Below are 23,503 nucleotides of genomic sequence, written 5' to 3' on the forward strand. Positions count from 1 at the left end.
GCAGGAGCCGCTTCTCAGAAGACACTCCATGGCGGCTGCAGCATTTGAAACACAGGTAGAGCCAAGCAGTTTGCTTTTAGTCAATCACATCTGTTCACATATTCGAGAGTGGACTTGACGCCTTATGGAAAGCCTGCACCTGGCCGAAGGCTTTGACCCCTCTAGTGCTGTGGACAGCGCAGTACGTGAGCACACATAGTCCACTGCAGAGCCCACACCCAAACCTCAACATCCATAACTGCTCAAACACTTGAGTGACGGTGCCTCCTCCACTCTCAGTATCCTGGGTAAGGAGTAACAAGACCTACCATGACGTCCCACATCTGCACACTGTTGACCTGTAAAGGTCCAATCAGTCTTAAACGGCAATGCCCTAGGCTCCTGCCTGCAGAGCCAGTACAGGGCCTGCCACTCCTGGCCCTTCCTGGGTTTCCACCTGTCCCCTCCACAGCCCAGGACAAAAGTTACTCTCAACCCAGAAATTCTAAGATGCAGACACAGAAGCCTGTGGTCTGACATGGGGACTCCTAGAGGCCATCCCTGCCAAGTCAGCACAGGACACACAGCTCATTTAAAAGGCTGATAGGAGTCAGAGATGGCTCTGATGGTTAAGAGACTTGTTGCTTTTGCAAGCATTGGACTTCAGTTAACAGCACACACATCAGGTGGCTCACAACTGTCCCCAAGTCCAGCTGCAGGAGATCCGATATTCTCTTTTGGCCTTTGCAAGTTACTGCACACATGTGCTTATACACAGACATAGTCACACACACACACACACGCACACAATAAAAATTAAACATTTTTTTAAAGATTCCCACAGTAACAGGGTAGCTGGTGAACAAAATGGAACACTGGCCGACAGCCTGGGCTCATGCTTGCCCAGCTCCCTTATCCTCGGGCTGAAGCTGGTGTGCTTCCATCCGGCCATGTAGAAGCCACTGAATCAGGCAGGCACCTTGACACAGTTAAGTCTTCTGTTCTTGCTGAATAGCAAAACACCTCCGAACAGCTTGAGTTAAAGTCTCCATTTATTTTGTTTTTTTACAAAAATCCAATGTAAGACCTTTGTGCTCATGGTTTGGAAGGGGCAGACAGATGGACAAGTTATCAGAGCCACCCCGGGCAGCCCCACCCCCAGCTCCATGTTCGCTAACAAGGCCACCCCAGACAGGAGCATTAGAGGTGGTCCACCGGCTGGAGGCACCCTAGGAGACGGTCACTCTGTGGGTGGCCCTGGACCTCAAGATAAAGAGCAACTGGAAAACAAAGCTGTCCTGGCACCGGAGCTAAGACTAGCCGAGTGTGACCTGTTAGGAATACGCACTAGGAGGTGACCATGATGAGCAGCATCAAACACCAAGCAGGTTCCCCACACGTGTACTGGCACAGTCATTTCCAAGCGTGTCCCCTAACCCAACCCAAATCACAAGCAGGGTCCAACTTTCTCTGCTTCTTGCCTCGGCAGAGTCCCTCAGGTGCAGTCATCGCTGTCCATGCTTGCTGCTGGGTCCTTCAGTCAGCGTTCCCACCAGGCTCAGAGGTGCTATCCCATTGGACACTCTGACATTGCTCTCCCGCAAACGCATTTCAGTGATACCCATGGGGGAGCCATAGCTTTTAGTGCCCCACAAAGGGGGTCCTACCACAGAGACGGACTTTCTTATTGGGTGCCACAGCACCATTTACAACCTCTCAATGGAAAGAAACAAGACGACAGGGACGGGGCTCGTGGCAGAGCGATTGTCAGGAAGTCCACCCACAGCTCTGGCTTCCATCCCAATACTGGGAAAGGAAAGAAAAAGATAAAACAGCAGCCACATATTCAGCGCAAAAAACACCACACTCTTTGGCTCCCCTGAGGGAAGAGGGCTACTGCTACAAGGACTGGTGAGAGGACAGACGGTCGGGGAAGGACACTCCATCACTGAGTTGCCAAGAACCAAATGTCCCCGGCAGCCCTGGTATGAGGTTCCAGAAGACTCAGTGGAAATTCTGCAGCGGCCTGGCCCTGCTGGGCTGAGGGGCTCCCAGGGGCCGTGCCAGCCCCACTGCAGGAGGGATCTAGAGAGAAGTCAGGACAGCAGGCAGAGAGGACCCCAAGCAGCAGCACACAGTCAGGGCCTAAGAAGACGGGACTGGCTTAAGGCAGGTGCATGACCAGGACAGACTGAGCTCTGATTCAGTCGCTGGGGCTGGGGGACAAGTCGCAGGCCGAATCCCTGACACAACAGTTTCCCACGGCCACTGTGCCCCAAGGTAGCTTACTTCACTTTCAGCCCATCAACAGCCATGGAAAGTGGTAACTTGGGGTGAATGCCTGTTAACGTCCACCGCAGACTAGGACTCACCCAGCAAATCAGCCTCCAGGTTCTAGCACACCCCAGACCTTGAAGGCGGGGCTTCCTATAGCCAACATGGCATTGGGGTCTAAACCCCACAGGTACAGGATGGAAGTCTAGACACAAGAGGGAAGGTGAATTTCACCTAGGTGTTCTTTCCAAGGCGCATGCCTTGCAGTAAGACTCTGGAAGCCTCAAAGGACACAGGCTGGTTCTACACCAGATGAGCTCCCAGCCAGCCTGCTAAATTCCTGCTGTCTCCTCTGAGAGAGACAAGTACTATGGGAACCAACCACCAGCACCCTGCACCTTGCACCAGGGTCACCCAGAGGGTGGGCTAAGTACAGGTCTCATTTCTGCCTTACTGTTTGCCTCCTCATTCTTTCTCAAACACAAGAAAGAATGGAAGCCGGGTGACACGTGAGTGCTGACTGATTCCAACCCTTCAGAGCGTCTGGAGCGCGCCGGTCCCCACTGTGCAGCCCCCAGCAGGAGAAGCTGTGAGAGCAGCATGGAGGCATTGGGAAGAGGCTGGAATGGGTCAGGAGATCCAGCCTAGGCCAGGGCCATCCCGCTTATTTCTTCTGCAGCCAGTGTCCCCAGGAGGGTGGGGCCGCAAATGACTGTCCAGGTAATGCAGGGCCAGGACCCTCTCTAATACATGGCTGGGTAGGTCCCTCCCTTGGAGAGATTGGCAGAAACTTCAGGTGCACCCTGACCCACCAAAATGTGTGTGTGTGTGTGTGTGTGTGTGTGTGTGTGTGTGTGTGTGTGTGTGTGTGTGTGTGCGTGCATATACATGTATATACACATATGTGTGTACATATACGCACATATAAATAAGCCTTGGATGGCAGATGTGAAACTCTCTCTTTAAATAGTAAATGCTGTTCTGAATTTAAAAACCGGGAACCAGCTGTCCCGGGCTCATGAACAGTCCTCAGTGTTCGCCATTAGTCGGTGCCCTGAGTCTGCTGACCAGGATTCCAGGCCCAGTGCGGCTGACTTCAAAATAAAGACAGCCATCCCTTTCTACTCTCCCTGCTCTTCTCCAAGCAAAGGGCCTGGGCCCTGCCCCACGATGTCCCCAAGGACCTTCAACACCTTGGGAACCTTGGGGGTGACTCCCCTCACTCTGCTCACTGTCTTCTCCTCAGAACTGGCAAGGCCCTAGATGAACTTGAAGCACTTGGTCTTGTCATGGGGCAGGCGGGTCTTGAAGAGCACAGAGTCCACCCTAAACTGTGTGTACAGGAGAGGCATATAGCCGTACACCTTGACAAAAAAGTTGATACACTTGTGCCGCTCATGAAAGTGAGAGTCATCGTGGGACAGGGCCTGAGGGCACCCCGGGCATCGAAAAGTCCACCTCGATGTCACCTGGAAATGGGAGAGAAAGAGCAGGGTGAGAACACAGCGTGTCAGCTGACAGTCTTACAGTGTGGCTGAGCCAGCGCCATGTCCACCGTGGAGCTGCCGGGCAGCCAGGGAGGATCCACAAACCCAGCACACAGGCAGCCTAAACAGTAACTGGGGTCTTTGCTGTGTCACCACACTTAACAGACAGCAAAGTCTCAGCATGCCAGTGCTACCAGGCCAAACCAGTCTACTCCAGCATTTATTTATCTTGGTGGCCCAGTATGAGGTTGATACACAGTTGTTTGTTTCATCCATGTTTTTCATAGCAAAATACTGGAAAACTGGCCAAAATGGAAATAAATAATTCTAAAATTACTCATCCACTGAGAAAAATGTTTAAGAAAATTACATTTTAAAGCATTAGAAAATGGTCAGTCTATAGATTATTAAGATTTCCAACAATTAGAAGAATGTAAGTAACATATGGCGTTGTCACATGGGGCTGACCATTAGGCAACCCTCCTCAGTTCTGCTGGAAACCTGAGCATGGGACTCAGCAGAATGGGACCTGGGCGGGGGAGACAGACAAAGACAGTGGACAAAGGTCTTCCTCTCAAGCTCAGCTCTAAGCCGGAGGGGACTGCACACCTCTGGCCATGTCTGAGGACATCATATGTGGGACTGAGGCAGGAATTTAAGTTGCTTGTGTGCCTGCACAAGATGCTCATGGAGCCTAAGCTGGTCTCAGTCAGGCAGTGATCCCAGCACCCAGAGAAAGGACAAAGCCCTCTGCAGCACTGCAACAAGGTAGGCACAGGAGCAAGTGCAGGGAAGGACCTGCAGAGACACAGGACAGCGCCAGGAGCACCCGAAGCCAGATGACAGTGGCTGTGAGCAGTGTGTACGTCCAGGAGAAACTTCCCAGAGACACGCAGAAACTACAGACATTTCTCCTAGGAGCGTGAAGAGAAAACCCAGCAAGTGAAAGGCTCTGAAATTAGAGCCTGGAGCGGAAAACACTGACAAGAAGATCGAATTATGAAAGCAAGATGAGTAAGAGACATGGAAACGGTGTAAGGTCATGGACGTTCAAAGCAGGCAACCCTGGTCCTGGAACAGACGGACAGACTGAAAGTCAGGGCAGAGGCGGCATCACGGCGTATGAGGACTCATGCAGGCTCACACTGACATGAGCATGTGGCGTGAGACAGCGCTACACCGTCTCACAACCCTCAGATCTGTTTTAACTGAGCAGGTTAGTGGAAAGGGTCTCTTTCCGAGTCAGCTGCACTGTTCAGGATGCACACTCAGATACAAAGCCTTGGCCTCTTCGCTCCATCCCACTGCTCTCCCACCAGTTCACTACAGCGACACCACAGCAAAAGTCTCACCCATCATCCACCGCGTCGCTGGGGCAGTCCTTCTGCAGGGGCTGTCCTCATTTCTATTTTTAATTATTTGTATGTACGGGGGGTAAGGTTGGGTGTGCATCATCAGACCCCCTGAGCCACACAGCAGGCATTCTGGGAACTGAACTAGGACACAAAGGAAGGCTGAAGGCCACCACTACACAGCAGTGACCAGCAACTACTTTGATATGTTGCAGTCACTATGAGGTGACAAGAATACAGCTCTGACTTCTTTCTTTAACAAATCCGTCAGTATGTCTACCCTTAGAAAACACTGCTTGCTTCAGGAGTGAAGGAGACATGTGGGGAGTAAAGCTGTCCCACCCCTCACGCCCGTGTCCTAGCTCCCACAGTTCTATCCACTGGCCTTGGTGCACAGGCCTTGTCTTACAGCCATGCATCACTCCTGTGTATGTGCTGAGGTGTCCTTGTGTACCTTACAGAAAACTCTGAGCTGTGGCTCTGTCACAAGCTGCACTAAGGCAAAACGGAAGAAAGAAGTGTGCAAGCACACACCTTCCCCCAGGTAACAGGCCGTACCTTGATGGGGGGCTTCCGTGTGATGTGGGAGACAAGGAAGTTCATGGCGATATCCTCACAGTTGATATACTCATCCACCATGTCTCGGATGGCCTGGGGCATCACATAAGAATACAGGTAGGCGTAATACTGTCGGGAAAGAAAGGATGGAACATGGTTAAACCTTCTTTCACTTTCAGCAAAACCATGCGTGGCTCTAGGGGCTGTTGGGATGTGTGAGGAAAGGTACCCGGGGTGGTCCCAGTGGGGACACACTACTGGTGTTTAGGGCCTGGGAGCAGGAGCAAATTCAAAACAGATCTTCACTGCGAAAGAGGTCACGAGTCCGCTTGCTATCTTCAGTCTACAGGAAAGCACCGGAAGGCCCCACCTTCACAGAAGCCAGCTCATCGGGCTGAGACGCTGGCGAAGGCCTTCTGTGGGGGGCAGGAGTGATTTGCTGATCTCGGAATAGGGATTCTGTGGTACTAGGAATGGACCAGGCCTCTTGCGTACTAAGGCAATGCTCTACCATGGTGCTGCGTGGGCCTCCATGTTCAAAACAGGAAACTCTTCAGAGTGCAGTTGAGCATTTCCAAAGGGAAAGTATAGGCCAGCATCACTCACAAGAAATGTGAACCAAGAGGCTGAGACAAGGACTCCATGGTTAAAAGTGCTTGTTTTGCAAGGCTAAGAGCTAGAGTTTGGATCCCCAGAAGCCACGTAAATGCCAGGTGGGTGTGCTAACCTACCTGTGATTGCGATCTGGGAAGGTGGAGGAGACAGGATCTCTAGAGCACACTCGCTACACCAAGACAAGCCTCATCTGTAAGCTCTGGTTTCCACCGAGACCCTCCCCCTCAGTGAATAAGGTAGAAAAGTGATCAGGGATAATTTCTGACATAAACCGTGGACCTGCACAAGCATACACATACACATGCATGTGTCTGTACACATCCAAATAAAACCAGCAGACACTTACACATACATACCACATAAACATCTGGAAAGATAAATTTAAAAAAATATGAGTCTTGTGGTACTTTAAGTGTCTATAATCGTGGGATTGGGGATTTGGCTCAGTGGTAGAGCGTTTGCCTAGCAAGTGCAAGGCCCTGGGTTCGGTCCCCAGCTCTGGAAAAAAAAAAAAAGTGTCTATAATCGTGTTCTTCAAACTCAACAAGAGCTGGAGCCACCACACAGAGCAGAGCACGTTGCATGCCCCAGCTTAGCTTGATGCTGGGCACCGGCACAAAAGAAAAGGGCTGAGAGGCGTGAGACTTTAGTCCTAGAAGGTGGGCAACAGAAGCAGGCAGATCTCTGACTTCAGGTCAGGACCACCCTGGTCTATGAGTAAATTCCAGGATAGCCAGAGTTATGTACAGAGACCATGTTTCAGTGGAAAATGAGTGTAGAATTAATACCTTACCCCATTTATCCACGACAACTGCACTTCAACAAGTAAGGAACATAAAACCTGAGGTGGTTTGATTTCCCTCACACATCCCAGCACATTCAGCTCTGACCAGGCACCACCAAGAGCTCAGGTGCCACAGAGGACAATGGTTATGCCGCAGATCAGAGGAACTGTAGGAGGGGAGCCAGGAGCAAACAACAGCACACACAGAGGTAACAGCACACACAGACATAACTGCAGGAAAGGTGTGATGGCCGAAGATTCCTGCACTGTGAAAACTAATGTGGAACCTAGGGTGAAACCTAACGTAATAACATCTCTGGGCAAAGGTGGCAGAGCTCTCGGATAGAGTTCCACAGTGGACCCTGCAGTGGCAACCAGTCTGAGCCATGGGAGTGCCAGGCTCCAGCCTGACTGAGCCATATGTGGGTATCAGTGCTGAAAGTGGACACTATCCAACGAGTATTTGATCTCGTGCCCTCAGCTGTCCAGAGAGAGAGCCAATGGTCTACAGGCAGTGCTCATGGTGTACAGACAGTCCTCCTAGTGTACAGGCAATCCTCAGGGTTTACAGGCGGTCCTCCTGGTGTACATGAAGTCCTCCTGGTCTACAGGCAGTCCTCCTGGTGTACAGACAGTCCTCCTGGTGTACACACAGTCCTCCTGGTGTACAGGCAGTCCTCCTGGGGTACAGGCAATCCTCACAGTTTACAGGCAGTCCTCCTGGTGTACAGACAGTCCTCCTAGTCTACAGACAGTCCTCCTGGTGTACACACAGTCCTCCTGGTGTACACACAGTCCTCCTGGTGTACACACAGTCCTCCTGGTGTACACACAGTCCTCCTGGTGTACAGGCAGTCCTCCTGGGGTACAGGCAATCCTCACAGTTTACAGGCAGTCCTCCTGGTGTACAGACAGTCCTCCTAGTCTACAGACAGTCCTCCTGGTGTACACACAGTCCTCCTGGTGTACACACAGTCCTCCTGGTGTACACACAGTCCTCCTGGTGTACAGGCAATCCTCCTGGGGTACAGGCAATCCTCACAGTTTACAGGCAGTCCTCCTGGTCTACAGACAGTCCTCCTGGTGTACAGACAGTCCTCCTAGTCTACAGACAGTCCTCCTGGTGTACACACAGTCCTCCTGGTGTACACACAGTCCTCCTGGTGTACACACAGTCCTCCTGGTGTACACACAGTCCTCCTGGTGTACAGGCAGTCCTCCTGGGGTACAGGCAATCCTCACAGTTTACAGGCAGTCCTCCTGGTGTACAGACAGTCCTCCTAGTCTACAGACAGTCCTCCTGGTGTACACACAGTCCTCCTGGTGTACACACAGTCCTCCTGGTGTACACACAGTCCTCCTGGTGTACAGGCAATCCTCCTGGGGTACAGGCAATCCTCACAGTTTACAGGCAGTCCTCCTGGTCTACAGACAGTCCTCCTGGTGTACACACAGTCCTCCTGGTGTACACACAGTTCTCCTGGTGTACACACAGTCCTCCTGGTGTACACACAGTCCTCCTGGTGTACAGGCAATCCTCCTGGTGTACAGGCAATCCTCCTGGGGTACAGGCAATCCTCACAGTTTACAGGCAGTCCTCCTGGTGTATAGGAACACTTGGTCTTGACTTTATTTCAGCTATCCTATGTATGCTTCTTGTTCTGTTTTCTTGCTTGAGATGGAGTTTCATCACACAGCCTAACCTATCCTCAAACCTGTGATCCTCCTACTTAGCTACAGTAGCACTGGGATGCCACATGTGGGCCGCCATGCTTGGCTTCTCTAAGCACCTTGCTCCTTCAAATACAGGGATAGCTTACTTCTGGCACAGAAGGGCCACAGAAGCAGAAAGGCTGGTGTGAAGGCAGTGTTCTTTCCCACAGAAGCTGACCTTTACTAAGCTCGGAGCACTGACACGGCCTTGTTTTCTTACCTTGTGAAAGAAGGCAGCACCCGTCAGCACCATGGACAGCTCACAGGAGTAGTTGGAGTTGTAGAGCCAGGACTGGTGAGGGATGTCCCACGCATGGTACCGGCCAGGGAACCCCACAATGCGATCACGCGCCTCTCTCCACACCCTTGAAAACACACTTAAAATGAGTGCTTTTAACTGGCCTGCCTAAAACCCTTAAAGACTTTCCCATTTTTCCTTTTATTTCACTTTTTTAAAAAGAAAATTAGGCACAAACAAAACATATAGATACATGTGTGTGTGTGTGTGTGTGTGTGTGTGTGTGTGTGTGTGTGTGTGTGTGTGTGTGATCATCAATGACCTGCTTATCACCCTACAAGTTTCCAGTAGGGAGGTCACACGGTAAGAAGCCCCAGAAGGCCACATGCATAACAATCTGCTAATAAGTGGAAACGTCAATTCCTTCCTGTTTTGGTTCTTTAAAGATGTGTTTTTAATGATCGTGACAGCTTAGTTCCACAGAACATGTATGTAACTTCTCCACCCTGAGTCCCTGTTCTCCCTGCTAGAGAGGGCACACATGAGAAGTGCTCAGAAGCCACAGGCAATCACTGTGGTGGAGTGCGTCCATTTCCTAAACTGAGCAGGGTCTAGGGGGAAGCCCAGTTGTGCAAACCTGTGCACAGACCATCAAAGGAGGACTCTGTTGAGAGAGAAAAGAAAGTGAATGAGAGAATATCCAGCACAGCTGAGAAATCTGAAGAAAGTTTAAATATTTTATTGCTAGAGTGTGTGCAAGTGTTGGTGTTCATGAAGGGCATGCAGAGGTCAGAGGACAGCTCTGTGGCATTGGTCTTTCCTTTCCAGCTTTATGTGGGTTCTGGGATCAGATCTCTAGGCTCAGAGGGGAAACAACCTTTACCTGCTGAGCCATCTTGCTTGCCCAGGAGAACCTTTTACATCATTTCCAAATTTATAACTAAGTCAACACAAATACAATTAGTTCCCAGTTTCACCAGCGGAAATTGGAGCAAAGCTGGCAGGGTCTAAACGGCGGCAGACCGCAGCTGCCTGGAGCTCCTGAGCCGCGTCAGGGCATGTCAATCCCTGAAACAGATCTCATTTCAGAGACTGTGACAGACACTGATCTAACAGATGAGAACTCACAGCTTCTAGCACAAAACAGAGCCTTACCAGCTTCCTTTTTGAAATGCTGGAATTTTCTTTTCTTTTTTTCAGAGCTGGGGACTGAACCCAGGGCCTTGCGCTTGCCAAGCGCTCTACCACTGAGCTAAATCCCCAACCCCAAAATGCTGGAATTTTTTATTGTGACAAAATACCATTTTAATCTTTTTTTTTTTTTTAGGCTATACTGTTCAGTGGCATTGAAGACACACAGTTGTGCTGCATCACCAACATCTGCCTCCAGCCCCTCCCCACCCAGTGGAAATCTAAGTTACTGCTGAGACAGTAACTCCTACTCGACTTCCTAAGCCTGGCTTGCTCCATTCTCACTATCCCTGTGAACCCGACTTCAGCGTCTCACATGAGCAGACTACACAGTGGTCCTCTCTGTCTACACATCTGACTGTTACACGTGCTTCTGCATCCAACAATAAAGCTTCTGCACAGAGGAGCCAGCAGAGTGAAGAGACGGAACGGGACAGAAGCCCTGCCTGGTCCACAGCCAACACTGGTAAATGTAAAGAGCTCAAAAAATGATACATCAGGGGCTGGAGAGGTGGCTCAGTGATTAAGAGCACTGACTGCTCTTCCAGAGGTCCTGAGTTCAATTCCCACCAACCACATGGTGGCTCACAACCATCTGTAATGGGGTCTGATGCCATGTTCTGGTGTGCACAAAAACAGAACACTGGTATAAATAAATCTTTTAAAAATATATATATACAACAAAAATGGGCAGAGTAAATAACTGTAAATAAATACAGAAAAATGCAATCAAATTTACCTTGAGATTGCACGTTACCCAGCTGGAATGGCTATCATCACGAAAACAGAAAGTTCTAGTACGGGAGGTATGGCACACAGGAAGGAGTGGAAATTAGCCCAGCCACTTATGAAAGCAGCACAGCGTTAAAGTACAAGCCCAGGCCATACCACTTCCTGCCCTCAAGTCAGCTTCCTACAGAGACAGTTTCCTGTGGCATGTCATAGTGGCCTGGGTGCCCGTGCCTCAGTGGCTCAGACATGGTGTGGTTCTCCTTCAGGTGGGAAGAATGAAATCCTGGATGGAACTGAAGATCACCACATGACATGAAATAAGCTAGACGCAAAGACAGATACGATTCCGATCACATGCTGAAGCTGAGGGAAAGGACATGGAGTTAAAGGAACACAGTGGGGTGAAGGCAGAGAAGGGGTGAAGAGGACAAATATGCAAAAAAAACCATCCTACGGGGGCACAGAAGGGAGCTTCGCACAACCGACATAAGCTAATGAGACAGAAACAAGGCAGGCTGTGTTGGGGGCTCGTGTCTGTGCCTCCTTCTCCGGCCTACAGGACTTGGTTGGAATCCAGTCCTAGAGACAATGTGTCAGTTCAGTTCTTGAAGCTAAATCCCACGTTCTGAATGACCTCTAGGAAACAGAACGACCTCGAGGAAACACACAGAAAGGATCCCCTACTCTCACCATTCAAGAAAGGTCAAAAGCCCACTGATGACAAAGGAGGCCCCTTCATGAATTCAAACTCCTCAGGGCATGGACTCGTCTCTTGGTCATTCTTGGGGCCCCCAGTTGCATCCAGAGCTCCCAGTCCCTCGGCAGGCCTTAAGTGTGTCTCGCCACATCACACTACAGCCCATTTCCCACCACAGACACCTGCAGTGGCAGGAACCATGCCTGAAGCTCTTCCCAACTTCTCTCCTTTTATAACAGGGACAGCAGCAGCTGCTTATCTCCGTGGGCAACACAGCCCAGTGCAGCAGGACTTTGCTTCTCAATCTCAGATAGCAACAGACTTGCTTCAGTGACCACCACAAACAGGCTGTGGTGGGGTTGTAAGGAGAGAGGGAGAGATGGGGAGAAGGGTTGGTGGGGGTTGGGCGGCTCTGTCAGAAGTGTGTCCAGGCATTCTCTACAGGACTCATGGTGGACCCAGAAGTAAAGACTACTTCTGTCACCTATGCCTCTGTGTTCAAAGACCTAAACAAAGGTAGCCCAAAGCCAGGTGGGTGGTGGTACAGAACAGAAGACAGGAGGACTCCAATGCAGGTGACTCCTGTGACTTGCCTAAAATGAACAACTACTTTTCCCCCAATTTATATGGACAAAAACTGACCAAATACAATAAAAATGGTTTTGTAAATGCTACTGAAAGCACAAAGTGGACATGGATAAATTAGAATTCATCAAACTTTAAACTGTGCTTCAAAGAATGCCACAAGGAGATGTAAAGATGGTCCTGAGTGGGAGACTTCCCGTTCTCTCTGACATGCACTGACAACACAGCAATAAGAAGATAAACAGGGGGGTTGGGTATTTAGCTCAGTGGTAGAGCGCTTACCTAGCAAGCGCAAGGCCCTGGGTTCGGTCCCCAGCTCCGAAAAAAAGAAAAAAAAAAAAACAAAAAACTGTAAAGTGGAGCTGGAGAGATGGCTCAAGCCATCAAGCCATAGCTGATGTCTGGCCTCCATACATGACACACACGCATGTTGCACGTGCAAACACACAAATCTAGCGTGGACTATACCACATGACATCCACTTAGAATAGCCATAAAATAAAAATCAGTAAATGCATGCACTGAAAGTGTATGGGTAAGTGGCATGCTCACTCCTGCTGGAATGTGAACCAGTGCAGCCACTGTGAAAAGCAATCTGTAAGTGCTCAAAGCATCCACCCCACAGCTAGAGATGGACCCAGGAGAAGGAAGTGTTCCTAGCCAGGCAGCATATGATAGGCACAGCATAGCACTGTGCATCACAGCCAAGCAGAAATGACCCAGCTGTCCATTAGTGCCACTAAGAAAGACCGCACAGGCCTGCTACTGTGCACCTTTAATCCCTGCACTCAGAAGGCAGAGGCAGGCAGATCTCTGAGAACTCAAGACCAGCACGATCTACACTGCATGTTCCAGGCCGACCAGAGCTACACAGTGAGACTCTGCACACAGAAAGTGTGGCACGCCCATACACAGGGAACAGAACTGTGCTGAGACAGACGGACAGACGGTCCTAGAAACTAGGATGAGTGGAGAAAGCTGTTGGGTTTCAGGCCCAGGACAAGGGGCTGAGGTGCGTATTTTACAAACCAAAGCAAACCTGGCCTCCAGCTTCTCCCAGCATCCCTCAGTTCCTACCTGGCATACCCTGCCCCCAACGTTGAACAGGGGCCCAGAGGCTTCTCCCTATATAATCTAGACATTTTGTGCTCTTTCTCTCTCTCTCTTCCTTCTTCCCCCTTCCCCTTTCCTCTTCTCTCTCACATCTCTTTCTTTCTCCCTCCTCTACCCCACCCCACCCGTTTCCCATGGTGACTACCCTGGCCTTGGTCCTTGGGGCCAGAGAACTCGCATGCGAGGAGCAACTTCCTAACAAACCTTTAGTATCATCTTATCTGGCTTGAACTGGTTCATTTCACCGGCAGCGAAACGTAACTTATCAAAAGCCATTCACGGGCGGCCTCTCACGTCCACAGAGACAAGAACTTAGAGGGGTTGGAAGGTGACAGAGCCACCAAGGATGGATTCAGTTTCTGGGCGCTGGGATTAAAAGTTGCAACACCAGGGGTTGGGGATTTAGCTCAGCGGTAGAGCGCTTGCCTAACAAGCGCAAGGCCCCTGGGTTCGGTCCCCAGCTCCGAAAAAAAAAAAGCTGCAACACCATCACCAGGCAATGATGTGTTCTAAAACATCTACCCAAAATCTACCCAACTCTAATACCTGGATGTGTAAACGGGCTTGTATATAAATCATGTAAGTGTCACCAAAACTTAATTTCAAGCAAAATGTTCACCCCTGGGTGTTACTACTGAGGCAAGTCTAAAGCAGTACCCAACTAATACAGCACCCCAGCTAGTACAGTACCCCAACTAGTACAGCACCCCAACTAACCATTAATTCATGTACATTTGTAATTGTACAGGATTAATAAGATGTTTTCCACAGCGCCCCTTCGGGAGCCACAGTAAATGCCAACTTCTCACTCACCCTCTGGTGACTTCACTGTAGATGTTTCACACACTGACCTCAGCCCACAAACCAGTGATGATCCACTCAGAACCCCTAACCTGCTTCATTCTCTTACACACAGTGTGCCTCACTAGAACACCTAAGGCCCCAGAGCACCTGCATGGTGAACCCTAGAGAGCAGCCCAAAGCGGTAGGGAGAGAGTTAAGCGGGCATGTAAGTTCATCCCAGCTGCCTGCCACTGCTGACAGCTTTATTCTCTGTTGTCTAAACTCACTCCTACGATCACGCACACAGCTACAACGTCCACATCAGGTCCCAGGGCTGCACTGGGTCACCTTGTTCATTATTTCGATTAGACACAGTTCTGGGTTGTCTGTGACTGCTCTGACTTTGTAAGGAGACCCATCTTTGGTGAATTTGTAAGACGATGGCTTTATTAAGAGATGGTGGAAGCCTACTTGAAAGAACAAGTAGGGTTCTTACTGGGGGCATGTCCCTTGGTGGACATCCTGCCCTGGTCCCTTCCCATAATCATCCATTTCTCTGCTTCCTGTCTGCCGTGACGCAGAGAATCTCCCCTCCATACGTTCTCATTGCCACGCTGTTATGGCCACAGCACCCACTGACAGGATGCTTCAAACCCAAGTCAAATAAACCTTCCCCTAAGTCGCTTCTGTTAGATATCTGAGACAGAGATAATTAACTAATTCAAGGGGCATTAGGGAGAGAAACCAAGGTCCCCCAGTAGTTCCCAGCACCCAGCGTAGATGTCAGCATCATCTCTACCACTGCTACTACCTCCCACCCCTCCCTCCCCGTGCTGTACCCTGGTTCTCCACCCCGCCTACATCCTGTTCCATTCCTCACACACAGCCTGCACGCCTTCCGTCCATCTAGGAGTTAGCTCCCCACAACACGACCCTGACTTCCTCACCTCTATTCTCAGCCAAGGAGATTGGGTTTAGGGATGTCAGACTTGCAGGTCCAGGAGAGGCAGTAACCCTGACCCAGCCCGTTGCAGATTCTCATCTACCTGGCCCCAGAGAAACAGCCTACTAGGATCAGAGCAGGGTAAGCAAGAATCAGCCCAAACCACAAGAGCTGGGTCCAGCCCCACCTGGCGATGCCCTCACAGCCTCAGAGTTTCCTCTGATAGCAGCTGGGAAGTTCAAGCTGTTTTCTTGGTGTTGTTTGTTTGTTTGTTTGTTTTATCACTTCAGTGTTTGAAAAGCAGCCCCTTACCGAAACCCGAACATGATTTCATCATGGCGGAGGTGGGCATCGTCATCGATGGACAATATTGCCTCTGTCTCTATCTCATTCCAGGGCAAGAACCGATTGTTCAAACTGTTCTTCTCAGTACGGACAACCTGGAAGGGAGAGGGACAACACAAGAAGTAAACGTGACATCAAAAAAGTCTTGAAGTGATGCTTGTGATGTCTAACATGTGCCTTTAAATGAAGCTGCCTCCATTTGGAATGCACAGGAAGATCTCACACTAAACACCAGTCACTGTCACCTGGCTTTCTCAAGAAATAAACATGGAGGATTACTTTATACAACGAACATAGCTTTTGAGGTTAAACATGGTAGGGTTGGGGATTTAGCTCAGTGGTAGAGCGCTTGCCTAGCAAGCACAAGGCCCTGGGTTCAGTCCCCAGCTCCAAAAAAAAAAAAAAAACAAGGTTAAACATGTCTGCCACCCCCAGACAAGATGGGTGGCAGAGGGCAGCTGAATCCAGATCTGAGCTCGGATCCTCCCAACTGTTCACAAATTTTAAAACAACACTTAGAAATACTACTGAGTTCATCTCATTTCTAGCCAGCACCACCCCATTCCAGCCCCAATTTTAAAGCCTTTGGGAGATAAACCTTTTGAGAAGGGAAATTGTTCATTTCACCTTTGTGGAGACCACCTGCAGTGTGGGAATCACCACCTGCAGTGTAGACATCACCACCTGCAGTGTGGGCATCACCACCTGCAGTGTAGACATCACCACCTGCAGTGTGGGCATCACCACCTGCAGTGTGGACATCACCACCTGCAGTGTGGGCATCACCAGCTGCAGTGTGGGCATCACCAGCTGCAGTGTGGGCATCACCACCTGCAGTGTGGGCATCACCACCTGCAGTGTAGGCATCACCACCTGCAGTGTGGGCATCACCACCTGCAGTGTGGGCATCACCACCTGCAGTGTGGGCATCACCAGCTGCAGTGTGGGCATCACCAGCTGCAGTGTGGGCATCACCAGCTGCAGTGTGGGCATCACCAGCTGCAGTGTGGGCATCACCACCTGCAGTGTGGACATCACCAGCTGCAGTGTGGGCATCACCAGCTGCAGTGTGGGCATCACCAGCTGCAGTGTGGACATCATCACCACCTGCAGTGTGGGCATCACCACTTACAGAGCTCATCAGACATAAAAGCTGTTCCTTTCTTCACAAGGTGTGTGTGCACAGGGCTGGTTTGTCTTGATAAGAGAGGTATTTGTGCTAGGTCTTCAGAGGGAGCGTAATTTTAGTAGAAAGATGGAAAGAAAGATGTTTTCGGCCAGGATACTTGGCTGAGATCATGGGTGTGTGGACTTCTAGATACCTGGTGTCAGGAAGATGTCATCCTCTGTGCAGGGGAGATAGTGTCATGGAAGCGAGAGGGACTATTCTGGCTTTCTGAGTCCAGTGAGATCCAGTGATGCGTCCTCATTAGCTGGACTAACAGCTAAGGCGCTGTGGTTTGAGTCCCCGGGTCTGGTTCCCAGTTGGAAGCTGTCTGGGAAGGTTAGGATGTGTGCCTACTGGAGGACATGTATCAATGGCACATGCTTTAAGAGTTCTGGCTTGGGCCACTCTGAGTTTACTCTTTGCTTCCTGTTGTGGTCAGCATGTGAGTGAGTGTTCAGCTTCTCCCCAACAGCCACGCCCGCTGTCTCACTTCCCTGCTGTGCCATGATAGTGTCTTGCCCCTCTGGAAGCATAAGCCCAAACAAACCCTTTTCAGAGTTGCCGCCTCAGTGTCCAGCAACAAAAAGCCACTAAAGTAGTACAAAGGGAGCTATCAAACTCCTTCTGACATCACTGAGACTTACTCCCAGCTACACTGAGGGGAGGGTTATGAAGAGAGCACCTGCTCTGCATATCAGCATGACTTTGGAGACAGTCTGAATTGGAATCTGCTAAAGTCCTGTTCTTCACGTTCCCAGGCCCTTGTCTGCTAAACTACTGTCCACTTTGTAAATGTCTTCAAAGCAAAGCCACCATTGAAAATGTATTGTTAATCCCTGTTCCACCACAGAAAATGTCAATTACAGATGTATGTGAAGTAACAGATTAGCTGGAGTGCTGCTTCAGACATGCCTCAGTTCCGCAGCCGTTCCAGCCCCATCAACACCAAGAAGGATCTACACCAAGAAATAACTACACTATTCCAGATGTCAGAGCCCAGAAATAAAGTCAGAAACCTACCTTGCCCCAAGAATATTTAACCAGTTAAAGAAAGAAAGAAAGAAAGAAAGAAAGAAAGAAAGGAAGGAAGGAAGGAAGAGTAAAAGAGGGAAAGAAAGAGTGAAACAAAACAAAACAAAACGGCTGGGTTTGTAGCCAAGGTCTCCTAAGCACAGATTCAGTGGTAACAGAACACAGAGGCCAAGTTGTGATCAGGAAACAGAGTGGCCATTTAATAGGTGGAGACTGACAAATTGGGTTAAAGGAAAGCAAAAGAGACAGCACTACACTAGAGGGAGAGAGCAGAGCACACATGGTACTGCTGGGTAGTAGAGGGCGCGCCTCGAAGGTGAGGTCCTGGATTGGAGCCTCCTCAGCAACATCAACAGGGATAGATGGACAGAACACACACACACACACACACAACGGGGGAGAGGCGGGGGGAGCCAGGATAGGAGTCACCAAGCCCTTGGTCTTTGCTCCCCAGTGAGTGGGAAGGTGGCCAGAAGTGGCAGCCCCAAAGGCAAGTTTAGTGATGGTAAAATCTTATCCATTTTAAGATGCACTTAGGGTTGGGGATTTAGCTCAGTGGTAGAGCGCTTACCTAGCAAGCTCAAGGCCCTGGGTTCAGTCCCCAGCTCCAAAAAAAAAAAAAAAAAAAAAAAAATGCACTTAGTTTCAGAGATATCATCAGATCTTATGGCCACCAAGACAGAATGGGATAGGGTGAATGCTCACTCAAACAGCCCATCATTCATTCACTTTCCCAGCATCCCTTGTGCCCACTCATAGCACTATATGTATTCAGGCAGTTCTGCACAACACAGCCCCTCCTCAGCCCCAGCAGATATACAGAGAAATTAAATTCCTCAAGCTTCTCTTTAGGATTACCAGTTCTATGAATTAATTTCCAGCAAGATTATCAACAGAGCCTGAGCACTTGGTGACTCAAAGCCAAGCCACAAGCTGCAAGGACATTGCCTGGACCTCCAAGCCACCTGCCAAAGCTGCATTTCCCTAGAGCCCCAGCAGATGGCTCTGCACCGGTACAAAGAGAGAAGCCTATCGGAAAAGCAGTACAAATGACACCCAACCTCTGACAGACAGTGTGAACCTGGTGGTTCCTCTGCCGAACTGCTACAACACCGTGTTGTCCACAGAACATGGGATCAACAGCCAAACTCCGAGTCCAAAACCAAGAAACAAGGAAAGCTGACGTGAAGACAAGGATGTAGGCCCAGAGCAGACAGGATTCCCTCGAGAACTGCAGTTCACAGGCTTCCTTGTTTCCCCACACCACCACTTGAGACAGTCTCTCTTCCTCATCCTGGCTGTCCCAGAGCTCACTGTGTAGTCCAAGCTGGTCTCAACTCACACAGATCCTCCCACCTCACCTGCCAACTGCTGGGATTAAAGTTGTGTGCTACCAACCTGGCTCCCTCCTTATACTTTAAAGGCCTGAGTAGGCTAGAAAGCCGGCAATCTAACAGCAAACAAGCTCTGAACTGAATTCACAAGCAGGTTTGTGCCTAAGTTCGCTGAAGTCCATCCCTGAGATGACTGTCAAGAAGCCCGAGAGGGAATATGGGGGAAGAGTTCTGATTTAGAAGCCAAATGGGGAGGCTTCACCTTTAACACATGGGAGGTGGGAGCAGTAGGAAACTAAGTTCAAGGCTACATACTACATAACAGGTCCCAGGCCAGCCTGCGTTACGTGAGACTCTGCCTCAAAGCAAAAACAGATTCCAGTTTCGAAGCTATAGCACCCAATCACTAGACTGAAGCTCTGCAACTAACCACTGTGGGTTTCAGCAACAAAATCCTGACAGAGACGCGCAGTCACTCCTAAACGCACTGCACACAGTCCACACTAGTCTCTAGGAGTTTGCGGAAAGCACAGCAAATGTAAGATACATACAGGCCGACCGAAAGGAACTTAAAAAACACGCTCATTTTTGTTGATGGTTTGTTTCAAATTACAACAGTAATCCCCCACCCCAACCCCCAGGACCGGCTGTTTCTTCACATCGTGCAGGGAAGGTATATTACAGACTTTTGTGTTATACTTTGGTAACTCAGAAGATTAGCTTTCAAATTACTGCTTCAATTAGGAGGCTGGCATCGGCCAGAAGGAATGGCACACACACTGCCTGCCACAGAAGAGATGTCCAACACATATCAAGTAAACCTGTGGCTGGGTAGCGGGTAAGCGGAAACCAGTCGGTTCTGCAGTAACAAACGTTCAGTGTAGTGGGTAATATTAGGGAGCCCTTAGTATTTACTCCTGTTTATACTTCCTTCTTGCTGCACTGTTCAGGCAGGCCCTGAACTCAGTGTGTAGCCCAGGTTGGACTTTAAGGTGCAATCCCCCTGCCTTCACCTGTGTAGCCCAGGCTAGCTCTTGCAGCTAGTTCTCCTGCCTCCACCTCTCGGTTGCTGAGGTTACTTGTATGTGCCACAACGTCTGACTTCTAATCTTGCTTTCTAATGCAAAGATCTCTTGACCCACAGCAGTCGTGTTGGAGCAACTGTGCAAGCATTTGCTTGCCTCACACAGCACATTCCCAGGTCAGCTGGCCTTTGGTTACCATCCTTCAGAGAAGCCGAGACTCCCGGTCGATCGACATACCTTTCTCCTCATTACAATGCAGAGGCCAGGGCAGCAATCCTGGCTTAGAACTTGCCACTGCACTGCCACAGGCTGTCCCTCACACCATTAAGTTCACACTGGCTCAGCCCAGCCTCACATCCTCCAGCCTCTAACAATGCCCCGAGCGTAGCACACTTCCACAGCCAGCCTTGCCTCAGGCCATCACACAGGCGACAGAGGGAAACTGCAGCTACTTCCTCTGGCTTAAAGCAGACCACAGAGCTCAGGAATGGAGAGCCTGAAGCCTTGGAAGCTGCATTTATCACATCTCTAACATGAGCACCAACGTCAAAGAGCTTGAGGCGGGAGTCACCTACTCACTGAACAAGGGGGAGGGGCCGAGAGGGAACAATCCAGGGGACGGGAGTTACAAGTAACACCATGAACTCATTTTCATTCATAACTACAAGGCTAATGCTGCATGAGACACATCATTAACTCATGAGACACATCTATTTGACGTTTGAAAAGCAATGCTGATGAGGCCTGTGAAAGCATTACTAAAGCAGCACAAAGCAGAGGGGCAGCCTCCAGGGAGAAGATGCACACGAAGACCACAGCTCAGCACAGAAGCACCGAGAAGCCGCTGAGACAGGTCACAAGTGGGGCTTGGCATGCACCTCCACCCCAGTCTGCCGCAGAGTGAGGCAGGAGGAACAGAACTCAGGACCAGCTGGGTTACAAATGGCAAGTTCCAGCCCTAACAGCAAGCCTCTGCTTTCCACACAACTACTGCCTAAAGCCACTGCATCCAGCCCTAACAGCAAGCCTCTGCTTTCCACACAACTACTGCCTAAAGCCACTATATCTTTAGACTAGCACAGCCTCTTCTAGCTTCCTCACACTTTGCAGTTACTTTCCAGTCTTAGTCTTATACATGATACATTTATATTATTTACTCACAAGCAATCTTTCCAGGAAATCTGTCTTGGTGCAAAAGAAAAGCATTAGATGACTTTATGTTAAATGCTCTGATCTCATGTAGTGAGGAGTGGCCATGAGAACTAAGGTGTCTCAGGGTCTGCCTTGCTACAGCTGGTAAATCACTATGCAGCCTGACTTTCCAACAATCCCTTTAAACATCGACAATGCTTGCTTCTTAAGCTCCTGACTCCTGGCAGCTTTAGAGCTTTCCCGAGCAGCCGAGAAGCTCATCCTTGAATGGTGACACTGATGAAGGGAAACCATCAGACCACCCAGACACACGCTGGAGAGGCTGTGAGGTTTGTCCTGACTGACTCACCATCTGGTTTACATGTGATATTTTAAAGAGTAGAGTGCAAAGAGATTAAGAAAATAAAGCATATTGCATCTCTGAGGAGTGAGCCTTTGCAATGGCCTCTTAAGCTTCGAAAATGTCCCACAGAGAAAGCCAGGAAGTGACAAGGGAAGAAGGCTCCCAGAGGCAGTTTCTGCTCAGCTCTCTCTTCTATGTACCAATAGGCCATGTAGGAAACAGTGTTAGAGTCAGTCTGCTGGGAAAGCATGCTATCCCCAAACAGAAGTGTCCAGCACCAGTCAGGACAGCAGGGGACAGTGGAAATCAGCCTGGAATCACAGTGTTTTCTTGGACTTGCCAAGAAACCGGTGTCCCTTCCATTGCAGTCCAATCCTTAAAACACCACAGACATCCCAAGAGTCTGATGAGTGTTCTAAAGAGGCCACCTTACTATTTTCTACAATCTAAAATTAAACCAAATAAAGACGATAGGTAAATAGAAATAGCTGAAATCAAAACTTCTGGTGTGTCAAAGACCAGGGTTATCTAGAGCAGTGGTTCTCAGCCTTCCTAACGCTGTGACTCTTTAATTCAGTTCCTCATGCTGTGGTGACCCCAGCCACAAAATTACTTTCATTTGTACTTCATAACTGTAATTTTGCTACTGCTAGGAAAAAATCACAATGTAGGTATTTTTGGAGACAGAGGTTTTCCAAAGGGTCCAGGGCCCATAGGATGAGAACTGCTGATCTAGCGGTTTCTGCTCCTGGGAGCGCTCTCGCCAAAATCAATCCCTACAGATGCCTACTAGAAACTCTGGACAAACTTTAAAGATTCCTCAAAGAGAGGCTGGAGAGATGGCTCAGTGGTTAAGAATACTGGGTGTTCTCCCAAAGTACCCAGGTTCAAGTTCCAGCACCCAAACAAAAAAACTCCTCAAAAGAAAATGAACGATGGATGAAAGGGAGCTGAGAATCAGGCAGGGGCGAGGGCTGATAATGCTTTGCTCTGAGGTAAGGTCAGACCTGGCTCTAAAGGGCACTGAGGAAAAGCCCAGTCTTTCTGTCTTGAGTATCAGGAGATTGAATACCCATTCCTGAAAGGAAAAAATAATGAAATACAGAGAAGGAAGGGAGCTCAGTATTTGAGTATACACTACCCGACTCCTGCTCATTCCTACCCCAGGCTACCCTGACCCCTGCTCTTGCACTGGGGCACTCATCTAACAGCAAAAGCTCTCCCTTTGTGTCCCAGCCAATAAGCTACCTGAGAAAAACCAAAAATACCTGTACATTCAAAAAAAAAAAAAGAGAGAGAGAAAGAAAGAAAGAAAGAAAGAAAGAAAGAAAGAAAGAAAGAAAGGGAGGAAGAGAAAAGAAAAACTAAATCATGGCCTAAGATAAACTACGGAAAACCAAACATGAAGGGAAACCTTGGAAGCAGCTAGAGGAAACCATAACCTATATGTAGGGAAGCGGTCTGAGTAGCCAATGCTGCACATGCAGGCACAGCAGAACAGCATGGGGATGCTCTTTTTAAAATCTCTTTGTCAAGATTTATTCCTTTTGTTCTATGTGTACTTTGCCTGAATGTATGTTGGAACCACATGTGTTCCAGCTGCCCGCAGCAGTCAGGAGAGGTGTGGGATGCCCTGGAACTGGAGTTATGGATGGTTGTGAGTCAACACGTGGGTACTAGGAACAGAACACAGTGCTCTTGTTTGCTGAGCCATCTCTCCAGCCCTCCTTTGATTCGCATTAGCATCTCACCATCACCACCTCCCAGTCTTCCGTCACTCAGATGGAGGGCAGCCCAGTAGCCCAAAGCACTGCCCATCTGCCCAGTAGCTCTGGACCTGAGATTCTCCTTACGGAGTGTGGGACAAGCTCCGTGGACAATGGCCATGATGGTCACCTTCACTCCATCATGATGTAATAAATAAAGAGTGGAGATTTTAAAATGTAAGACATACCACGCGTCCCCCACTGAGATAATCCCTCTCCACTCAAGCATCTATGGCTCACAGGAGTCCACAGCTGACATGTCAGCCTCTATGCCTGATGCCCGCCTGGACCCTG

General features: G+C 49.5%; 1 protein-coding gene across 9 annotated transcripts in view; it reads right to left on the bottom strand.

Annotated features, from left to right (window-relative positions):
- Window positions 1–1,013: 1,013 nt before the first annotated feature.
- Window positions 1,014–23,503, bottom strand: part of Extl3 (exostosin-like glycosyltransferase 3) — a 90,468-nt gene continuing 67,978 nt past the window's right edge. For 8 of the 9 annotated variants that reach the window (XM_039093619.2, XM_039093622.2, XM_039093618.2 and 5 more), the window contains 4 exons: window positions 15,357–15,484; window positions 8,983–9,127; window positions 5,651–5,779; window positions 1,014–3,722 (listed from right to left, as the gene is read on the bottom strand). In XM_039093619.2, the coding sequence (XP_038949547.1) occupies window positions 3,513–3,722; window positions 5,651–5,779; window positions 8,983–9,127; window positions 15,357–15,484 (612 nt within the window). In that variant the 3' untranslated portion in view covers window positions 1,014–3,512. The remainder of the gene's footprint in view (window positions 3,723–5,650; window positions 5,780–8,982; window positions 9,128–15,356; window positions 15,485–23,503) is intronic. The other variant, NM_020097.2, reaches the window with a different exon arrangement.

Source organism: Rattus norvegicus, chromosome 15 (assembly GCF_036323735.1).
Source record: "Rattus norvegicus strain BN/NHsdMcwi chromosome 15, GRCr8, whole genome shotgun sequence".
NCBI classification, from domain to species: Eukaryota; Metazoa; Chordata; class Mammalia; order Rodentia; family Muridae; genus Rattus; species Rattus norvegicus.